The following is an 11326-nucleotide window of genomic DNA, read 5'->3' as shown; positions in this document are numbered from 1 at the left end:
TGTGATTTATTTCAACTATATTAAAACTTGGGAATCAATATACTTATAAATACTATTGAACTTGCATTTTGTGGATTCTAAAATCTTAATAATCTTATTTTATATATCTCATTTGAAAACAATTTTTCTATTTAATCTTAAATTTTTTTTATTACTTGTGTTTTATTTTTCTAAAACAAAATCTCATCAAATATTTGGAACTAGGTTAGAATATTCTTGCTTTGTTTGAAATAGTTTCTTTTGATGTTAGTAAACTCCCATGGGTTCGACCTCGTACTTACATGAACATTATATTCCGAAACGATTCGCGCACTTGCGAGCTTAAATATTAAAACACCCTCTTTTGGGATCAACAAACATGAACATAAGTAACACACCCAAATGTTTTCAAGGGAAGATTAGAAACTAGCGATGTATTTGGATATACCTTGAGAAGCATAGATAGAGGAGTGTGAAAGTTCAACACTCGAGAGGGCATTCTATTGATAAGATAGGCAGAAGTGAGGATAGCCTCACCCCAAAAATGTTTTGGAACTAATGTTGTGAACATAATTGCTCTAGCAATTTCCAATAGGTGTCTATTTTTTCGTTCAGCAATCCCATTTTGTTGGGGTGTGCCTGCACATGAACTTTTATGCACAATGCCATGAGAAAGAAGATAATCACCTAAGATTGAGTTGAAATATTCAGTTCCATTGTCAGTGTGTAAGACTTGGAGATTTGCATTGAATTGATTTTTTATCATAGAGCAGAAATTTTTAAAAACCATGGCAGCATCAGATTTGGATTTAAGCAAAAACACCCAACTAACATGTGTGTGATCATCAATAAAAGTGATAAACCATTTTGTATTTGTAGTATTGGTTATTCTAGATGGTCCCCATATATCACTATGAATAAGATTAAAAGGCTGAGTTGATTTGTAGGGGATAGAACGAAAAACAACACGTGTATGTTTGGAGAATTGACAAATTTCACATTTAAGTAAGCTCAAGTCTTTATTCTTGAACAACTTAGGAAATAAATATTTTAAATATGAAAAACTAGGGTGACCTAGCCTATAATGCCACCGAATTATATCATTATTATTGGCAGAAATACAACCAGAAATAAAAGCGTTATCAACTTGAGCAGGAGGAAACGGATCAAAGTAATACAGCCCGCTACATGCCTTCGCATTCCCAATCATCTTCCCCGAGGACATATCCTGAAAATTACAACCAAGTGGTGAGAACGAAGCAAAACATTGCTGATCATGGGTTATTTTACTGACAGAAAGAAGATTACAAGAAAGATTGGGAACATGAAGAATATCATAGAGTATAATGGAAGATGATAATGTAATAGATCCTTTACCAGCCATAGAAGAAAGAGAACTATCAACTATTTTAATTTTTTGAGTACCTGGGCAAGGAGTATAAGTGGTAAAGTGACTGGACTGACCAGTCATATGGTCCGAAGCCCCAGAGTCTACTATCCAGGCAGATTTTTGAGCATTGAAGACAGCAGAGGTACCTTGAGTGGAAGTAGACAAAGGATCAGATGCGGAAGCATTGGTTCTCGTGCTCAATAGCTGATGGAGTTGAGTGATTTGGGCTGGAGAAAATGGGAAAGGCTCGGGTGGTGCTGCTGTCAAGGCCTGACTGTCATCAAATGAAGAAGGAGAGGCATTAGAAGAGCCCTTGTTGATGGTGGAGTCGGCTGTGGTATCATCAGAGATGGTGGGATTAGGTAAGGTGGCCATGAGGAAGAAGAGAAGGCAGCGATATTGAAGGGAAAAAAAAGGCTGCAATTTCTGAGGGTAGGCTACGATTTCTGAGGGAGAAAAAAAATTGTGATTCCTTAGGGTGAGGGTATCGGCTCTGATACCATGTGAAAAATATATTCTGAGATATTATTTCTTTAAGAGCACTGCCATTTAAATAGGCACTTTACAAACTATAGACTAATTTGGTATTAAATACCAAATATTCTAGGGTAATTACAATGGTACTAAATCAACCTAAAATCCTCCAAAAAAGGAAAAAATATATTGTGTACAGATTGGTTTCCCATTCTTGAGGGATACCGAATTAATTAAAATAATAACAGAAAATAAAAAACAATATTTTCTACACTAAATGTTTACAATAACAAATTAAGTTTCTAAAATAAATGAATCACTTATACAATTAGTAGTTATCGGTATATCATATAAAAAAGAAGAGCTCTCAATTGTTATTTATGTAGCCATGCTCTATAAGATTTTAATAAGTTGTTAACATGTAAAAGTCTATTTTAGAATTAAGGTTTGTTTTAAATATAAAAAAATTGAATTAATCATTTATTAAAATGGTAATTATGTGACTAAAAAACAATTACATGAAATTGGTGTAATAAATTATTAATTATTAATAATGACTTTAACTTAGTGTAAATACTAAAAGTTAGCATTCTACCTTTTCCCATATGAAAAATACAACCCGAATTTCTTTCAAGGGAATATAACCATTTGATATCTCGTGTTTTATTGAAATACAGACTAGGTACCCTATGTTTTCAATAATGTTTATCTGGTATCCTGTAATTTCAAATTGTACATATTTAGTACCCTGAACTCAAATTTGAATAATAAAATTATATCAATATGGAAAAACTTCCCTCAATTATATATAATTAAGTAACTAAATTTGAATTTGAAACTCATATAATTGAGGACAGTTTTGTCATATTGATAAGACTTTATTGATAAAATTTAAGTCCAAGGTACCAAATATGTACGATTTCAAATTACAAGACACCAAATGAGAATTATTGAAAACATAAGGTACCAAGTGTATATTTCGATAAAACATAAGTTACCAAATGAGTATTTAAAAATTTATAAACAAAGTTCATAAATACTATTTAGAAAATTTTCATTTTGGTCTATCGTGTTTTAGCTTAATACCAAATTTGAACTTCAGTTTTAAAAAATTCTAATAGTAACCTTTTGTTTTATAAAGTCTACCAAAAATTAACCCTAAACTATTTAAGATTTAATAATAATCCATTTTTATTTGTTTATTTATTTTGTAGGTGTTTTTTTTATGGCACAAATTTGGGCTTAAACTATAGGAATTATTTTATAGTATTAAAGTTTTATTGTCTAAATTTTAGGGCATCCATTTCTTATGTTTTGATTGCAATTTTATATCATGACCTATGGATTAACTCAACATGCCAAGTTAGATGATAAATTTTCTTGGATGAAAAAAATCACTCATTCTATCTGTAAACGTATTTCGATTCATTCGTAATAAGATACAATCTTCTCTTCAAAAAAATTAATCCTACACCATTTTGGTAAAACTTTTTTTTTTGAAAAGATATTGTTATCCTTTTTTTTTTTATATATATAATCAACAGAATTTTACTTATTTGTGAAAGATCATATATATTATAATATTTAAATGATCATATATGACACTTTTTTATTAATATTTATTTATGATAAGGTAAAATTTCTTATTGTTTTAATAAGATTTCTTTTATCTTTGTTTTATAATAATTAATAAATAATTACTTATTGCTAATATTTTATTTTAAAAAAAAAATCACTTATGAAACTTTTTATAAAATTGATTTATTGTTAGTTTTAAAAATGAAATAGTGATCAATTATATTTATTGTAATATAACAAAGGTAAAAATGTATTAGTTAAATTAAAGTTTGACAAAGATCAAGTATAGATTTAATTTTGGTATATTTTTAAAAATAAAAGGTTAATATTGAATTTTTTAAAAATAGATGGTCAAGTATGTTACTTAGATAAAATACAGAGGATTAAAATGGTATGTTTCCATATTATATAAATATTTACTTAGGTAAAATGTGGCCAAAAATGGTCTATAAAAGTTATGCTAATCCATTTAAATTTTTTATTATATGTGAGCCAAACAATAATTTTGACAATAAGTCACCCATACCTACAAATTATAAATAATACTTTAATTTTAGTAGAAAAATCAAGTATAAAAAAACGAGAAAATATGAATACATATTTTGGAAAAGTTAAATTTTTAGAAAGTAACTAATCATTAAATTTAAAAAAAAAAAAATCTTAATCTTAATTAAGATTTAATTGACAGTAAGTAGTTATCATGCACTTTGAAACTTTAAATTTTGAAAAACTAGTAATCAGTTACGATTGAAAAGTTAAAGTACTGGTAAACATTTTCTAGTTTATTTAAATCTTAAAAACAAAACACATTAACTAGTTACCAGTTTTTGTTTGTTTCAAATTGGTAACTGGTTTATGTCGTTTTCAAAGATTCAACAGATTAGCTAGTAACTAATTACCCCTCTAAAATTGAAAAAGCTAACAGCTAGTTACTATATTGTGTTTATCAGGTTTTGGTATACTAGTAACCCGTTACTTCTTTTCAACTGAAAAAGCTGGCAACTAGTTAATGTGTTGTGTTTCAAAGATTTTAGCAGAATAGTAACCAGTTACTTCTCTGAAATTGAAAAACTTGTAACCTATTATTCTGTCTTATTTTTCATAATGGTTACTGATTTCCAACTAACAAAACTCAAATTAACGAATAACCAGTTGCCATTACAAACTTGATAACCAATTACTCTGTTAGCAATGAGGGACAACATTAAGACTATATGCTCATACGTACATGCTCACATAAAGTTAGGCATGACAAAATGAGGCGGTGAGGTGGGGCGGGGCCACGACCCGACGGAGCGTTTTTGTCCCAGTAAAAACGGGGTGGAATTTGGGGCGGGGCGGGGCGGCCCGCCCCGTTATTAATTCAAGCGGGGCAGGGTCGCCCTACTCCGGAAGTTTTTTTTTCTTTCTATACTCTAACCTAATTCTCTCATGCTACTTATATTCAGGCATAGTACGTAAAATTGACATTTTATATATGGTTTATAATATTCTTAATTCTAAATAGACTAGAAAGAATTGTAAATATTGAAAAATATATTTTATATAATTCATCCTTATTTTTGTATTTATTTTTGTAAATTTTAAAATAAAAAAAATAAAATATAATATTTGAGGGTGTAGTTGATACAGAGTGTAAAAAATAAAGATCAAAATAAAAAAAAATATTTAAGGTTAGGAAAAATTATAATTTAATGTTTCTTTAAAAAGAAAAGTTAAATTGGGCAAATGAGGGGGACAGACCCACTCCGATTAAGCTGGGGTGGGGCGATCCGCCCCGCTCCAAGAAACTAATTGGGACGGGGTGGAGCAAAGTGTTTGCGGGGCGGGGCGGGGCAGACCCGCCCCATTTACATGCCTACATAAAGTAGTAGTTCTCTCATCTTGTAGTCATATTATATAAAAGCATATATAGTCATACTTATATTATATGTAGTCATATATACGTACAGTGAAAGCAAAAGGGCATACTGGATTCAACACAAAACATTAGTAAACAAACAATGTTGTATCGTGTTGGGTGTGTCACAAACCCCACTGCCTATTGGATCTGTGACAAAAGCTCCATGACGCAAACGAAACAAATCCCACTGACTTGTTGAAGTGAATGGGCCCATGCAATTCCAATGACTTAACAGTTTTGGCATGAAAATATGTGAAGCTGAAAGCAGTCTGTTGGATCATATGAACTTAAGCTCAATGGAGATTTTGTCTGTATACCATTTTTATTTCTTTTTGTTTAGGCTAGGGTTTGTTTTACAGCTTGTATCAAACTTTGAAAATACCATAATTTAGTTAATCTGATGAGTGTCACTAATAGTTTTGTAAAAGTATAATGATTATAACAAGCTATGATACAAAAGTATGAAATTAAGTCTCCCACAACATAACTAATAATGCTTTAGTTTCTAAAATAAACATAGGATATCAGATTGAAATAATAATAAACGTGTATATACATGGAAAGAGGTATATATGTAAGTACTTTATGTGTCTATATATATATATATTCTATAGTTTACAGGTATATGGTATATATGTAAAATTCCTTTCGGAGTATATGATCATAAAGAGACTTTTGAGAAAGTGAGTAAGCTCATGGCCCAAAGTGCTGTTAAGAAAGAGTACATTAAGGGTGAGGTGTTAAGGCCCAAATTGGTTTGGGAAAATTACATTTCACACGGTAATTTAAAAAAAAAAAATTGTTTTATACGGAAAATTATATAAATTACAAAATTATGGCCCTTTTCCGTGTACGAAATATTTTGTTCTCCTTAGTTGATATTCTTCTGTGCATTATATCTGTAACTTTGAGTCAACATTTTGCTTTAGTCAAATTAACATTTGATACATATATATATATATATAAATATATTTTTTTGTCAAATCATTCTTTTTATTGAGAAAAGGGAAATCAATATAAAAATTTCAAAATTATTTCTTGTTTTATTTAATTTATATATTTTTGTTATACATTTATAACATTAAATCAGACACATCATCTTATATTAATAAAGACAAAATTTTAAGATATGCCTTCAATTGTAAAAAATGAAATGGTTTTGTGCTTATTTGATGATGTCATGGACTTTTGTAACATATATTAATAGTAGCAAAATAAATAGTAATAAAAAATATTATATATTTATTAAAATCATAGCTAGTGAAATCTTAACACACAATGTTAAACAAAAATCATAATCTAGTCCAAATTTTAAGCTTTGTTAGAAAAATATATTTTAATGTTAAGAAATTAGTTTTGTAAATCTTTGTAACAATCATGTTAAATAAATTTATATATTTTTTGTAAATGTTAGTTACAAAAATAAATTTTTTGGTTGTGAAATTAATTTTGTAAGCTGTTGTTACAAAAATGTAAAACTTATTTTAAAAAATATTGTATTTCACCACTCGCATTTTTCATATAAATATATATTTAATAAAGTGTTTTATAAATAATGAATATCTTAAATTTGTATTTTTAAGTTGTATAGCATAAATATGATGGTTCATGTAATTTTTTGATACAATATTATAACAATATGGAAAAGTATAATATTTTTATGTATATTTTGTTTATGATTTCTTAACTATAAAATATTTTCGTAAATGTTAGTTACAAAAATATATTTCTTAGTTGTAAAACTAGATTTGTAAACTATTGTTACAAAAATAAAAAATTTAGTTACGTATTTGTTTGTAAGTTTTATCTACAAAAAAACAAAAAAAAATCTACAATTCTATAACTGATTTTGTAAATATTATTTACAAACACGTAACAGATATTTACAAGTTTGTAACAAATATTTACTAGTTTGTAAACGTTGATCACAAAAAATTGTATTTTACAGCTTTTAATTTTTCCATTCCGTGTTTTTAACCAAAAATTCCGTATTTTTGTGATGCACCGTATTTTTCAAATTTTTTTAACTTTTAGTGCATTTTTGTAGATTTCCCAATTGGTTTTAGATGCAAATTTTTAGGCCCATGTTTGGTCTTCTTGCCCTTACTCTAAAAGACCACTTGAATTAAACAAATCTAAAAAAAAAAATAACACAAACAAATAAGTCAAATTCCCTCAATCATAGGAGCGTAATGTATGATCTTTCAATTATCGTGATTAACTTCAAAACATTATCATAATTATTTTATTAAACAATAAAAGCTTACATATAAGATAATTTATTAGTTTATATACTTTTAAATAGTTGATAGATAAACAATAAGAGAATCTAATGATGATATTTGTCCACCTAAGTTATTCACTTATAAAAAACAGAAATGGTCACAAATGTCTCTTATTTTTACGTCACTCTCTATAATTACTCACTTTTTTCTTTTTCCTTATAAATACTTGTTTTTTTATTGTAAAATTTTTAAATTATCCTTTTTGAATAGTTTAATTATTTCAAACTCTTACACGTACATTTTTATTTTTATTTTTAAATTTCTCAATTCCATATACTTTTATAGTCTCTTAATATCTTATTCAAATAAATATAATTTATTTGTTCACACTTTTAAATATAATTTATTATTGTTCTTCAACTTTTTTCCAAAAATTATAATAAAAAACTTGTTATATCAATCAATACTAATAATTTTTAATATAATGTTAAGAAAGTTTAAAGTTCTTTAAAATAAATTATTACAAAATAAACTCATTATTTACACTTTCATTTCAATAATTAAAGAATAAACTCATCAATTGCATTTTTGTTAAATAAAAATTTATATAGTCTCTACAAGATATATGTTTATAGATATTTTACTCTTACTTTACTAAATTATAAACTCATTGTTCGCAATTTCATTAAAATAAATAATAAATAGTAAACTTGTTGTTTACAATAATTTTGTTGTAAGTAAATAAAAAATTATTTTATCCACAAGTATAGAATCTATGATAATGAAAACACTTGTTTGTAATTTCAAATTTAAACATAAATATATTTTTAAATTTCTATTCCAATTAATGTGATTGATTTTCAATAAAAAAAACTCAAATGATAAACAAAAATATACACGTTGTTTACATTCAAACAAACTTAAATATAAGTTGTAAACTACTTGTTTATTGTTTCAACTTTAAATACAATGTAAACAATTTGTTACATTTTTGAATTTTAAAGGAAATCATAAACTAGTGTTCTTGATTTTTGTTTACATTTTAAATTACTTTTTTTTAAATGTAAAAAAAAATGCTTTGTAATTTTTTTTGTGTGTATTTTTTATCTTAAAATAAATATAAATTTGAAGTCTTATTTCAATAAAAATTAGGGTTTATACTTTTTTGGACCCTGTATTTTTTCCTTTTACCTGTTTGGACCATATGTTTTAACAAATTACTTTTTGGACCCTATGTTTTGTAAAATGGTTAAAATAAAAACCCTAAACTCGATTTTGGTCAATGTTTTCTCAACTAAAATCACAAATAAGTTACCAAACTGACAATTCAGAATAAAAATAAAATCATTTTGCTTAAAAACTGTGTTGTTATATTCAATTTTTTCTTCATCAAAATTGAGTTTAGTGTTCTATTTTAATCATTTTACAAAATATAGGGTTTAAAAAGTAATTTGTCAAAACACAGGGTCCAAAAATGTATAAACCCATATAATACATTTTTTTTAATAATTTTTTTTATATATTAAGACTATTTTAGTCAAATATCATAAGAAAAAAGTATAGATCTCATTTTTTTTAAAATAAAGGGTAATTATGTGTTTTAAGTGTGAAAAAAGGTATTTATGTGGTTACTCCTAGAAAAAAATGAGACTTTTACCGATTGATGCACAAAAGAATTCCCACATTACCTATTTACATCCGAATAAAGTAATAGAAGCTAGAAATATTGCTACCTCTTTCGCTTCGTTTTAAAGAAAATCTAAACAGAAATATAAATAATTAATTTTTTTTATCAGTTTCAATTTATGAGTTTGAAAATCCATTATATTAATACAGTAAAAACTATAGAAGAGTAATAATTTGGGTAAATAAAATATGGGATTTCTTGTTAATGGGCTAAAAGTAAGCAAACATGTCCTGAAAAAGCTGTAGTCTAAGAGATTGGAATGGAAGTGATTGAGGCGAATTATGTAAAAGTAAATAATAATAATAATAATAATAATAATAATAAAAAATTGTTCTTGTGTAACCTTACATATTTATCTTAAAAAAAAACCTTACATATTCACACCTCTAATTCGAATAGTTAAGAGTTAATAAGGCATTTGTAATTTTGCATACATTTAAACATTTTTATACAAATTTTAGAGTATTTTATAGAATTGACTTTTTTCAATATATATAATAACTTGAATGAATTATGGAAAGAAATTTGAACTATTGAACTACTTCCATACTTTTTTAACTTTTCTAACATAAAAAAAATAATATTAAAAGAAAGCTTTAGAACAATCACAAATCTATTTAATAAAGTAGCAATAATGCTTGAGTGGCAACAAATTTTTTTTTTCAAAGTAAACGTAATGATGATAATATTCTCAAACAGTAGAACATGCATTATCATTTTCATTTATTTTAAAAATAAGTATAGAAAATTATAACAATACCATTCATAATAATATACACACTATGGCAGGGTATCAAATTGGTCACAGATGACGGTATCAAATTGGTATATTTCCATGAATAATATGTACCATTTTATACCACTTTTCAAATTATAAATTAGCAAAGAATATAAGATACAATTTTATACCGATTTCTTAATGACAAGGCCTTAATGGTTATTATCAAGAACAAATGGTACAAAAGTTATATTTTGTTAAAACATAGGGTAATAAAAACTTAAAATGAAACAAATATGTAATTCTAAATAAATAAGGTGTTGTTTGATTGGAGATAATAGAATGGAATGGAATAGAAATAAATCAATTTTCATTCTATTTCTTTGTTTGAATTGCATTTTAGAATATTGAATTGCCATTCCGATTGAATGGTTTTTCCACCATTTGGTGGAATAACTATTCTATTTAAAAATAGGAAGAAAGACAATTAAAATGTAAAATTGAAAAAATATATAATAATTTTTTTATTTATAGCAATTTTTATTCTATTCTATTCCTATTCACTTTCTTATTCTCATTCTTATTCCTTAATTTTCATTTACTCAAACCAAATTTTGCCTAAATCAAATATGGGCGGCTACCCACACTCCACTGTGTGTGGCTTGACTATGAGCTACTTGTGGTATTGAATATCACACATTAATATAAATTAAATGAGTAACACAACAATAAATCATTAGGTCACACTTGCATTTACATCAATTGTTGAAAAAAAGAAGTCATTTTGAGTAATTTTGTATCAAAACCAGCGTAAAATATTTATTTATATTAATTTTGTAAGTTCCCATACGATTTAAGGGTTTTTACGTCAGTTTTGTTAAATAATCGATGTAAAAACCCTTTACTTTCAAGGGATTTTATGAAGATTCTATCCCAAGAATAACATAAAATACTTTATAAAGCTATCCTTAGGCAAAAGAAAAAAAAAAAGCCTATAAAGACAGCTCTTTCTGTTTTTTTCCATCTTGATTGATGGTTCTATTTCTTGAAGCTTTTGTGTAAAACGCGTTTTTAATCTCTAAATCAATCTTTAATGTGATTCGGTTAGAGAAATTTATACAGTAAAGATTTGGAAATGTTTTTTGATATTGAATCTTAGGTATTTTTTTTCTTTTTCTCTTAATTCTTGTTTTGATTTCTTAATATTAATTCTTCCATATAAATAAGTTTGTTTAGAGATTAATGGATTGATTTATATATTATTGCTATGCATTTGTTCATTTTTTAAAATTATATTTTAGTTTTGTATACCTATTTAACTATATTTGATTTTATTAAGTTTTCATAATAAAAAAATGTATTCAATATCCAT

General features: G+C 26.2%; 1 protein-coding gene across 2 annotated transcripts; it reads right to left on the bottom strand.

Moving 5' to 3' along the window:
* Window positions 1-422: 422 nt before the first annotated feature.
* LOC133815864 (uncharacterized) lies at window positions 423-1796 on the bottom strand. Of its 2 annotated transcripts, none has more exons than XM_062248642.1 (2): window positions 1405-1796; window positions 423-1207 (listed from the first exon to the last, which is right to left on the bottom strand). In XM_062248642.1, exons 1-2 carry the CDS (start codon window positions 1742-1744, stop codon window positions 1164-1166), a joined length of 384 nt encoding a protein of 127 aa, XP_062104626.1. In that variant the 5' UTR covers window positions 1745-1796; the 3' UTR covers window positions 423-1163. The 2 variants fall into 2 exon arrangements, with proteins under 2 accessions (XP_062104626.1, XP_062104627.1); XM_062248643.1 differs by having other exon boundaries at window positions 1444-1796.
* Between the last annotated feature and the right edge of the window lie 9530 nt (window positions 1797-11326).

This window comes from Humulus lupulus, chromosome 2 (assembly GCF_963169125.1).
Source record: "Humulus lupulus chromosome 2, drHumLupu1.1, whole genome shotgun sequence".
Lineage (NCBI taxonomy): Eukaryota > Viridiplantae > Streptophyta > Magnoliopsida > Rosales > Cannabaceae > Humulus > Humulus lupulus.
The sequence above is the reverse complement of the archived record's forward strand: the minus strand, read 5'-3'. Positions and strand labels throughout refer to the sequence as shown.

Coding starts and splice junctions, on each gene's coding strand:
- LOC133815864 (XM_062248642.1), bottom strand. CDS start 1,744: ATGGCCACCTTACCTAATCCCACCATCTCTGATGATACCACAGCCGAC. Junction 1,208..1,404: donor CACTTATACTCCTTGCCCAG/GTACTCAAAAAA, acceptor TGTAATTTTCAG/GATATGTCCTCGGGGAAGAT.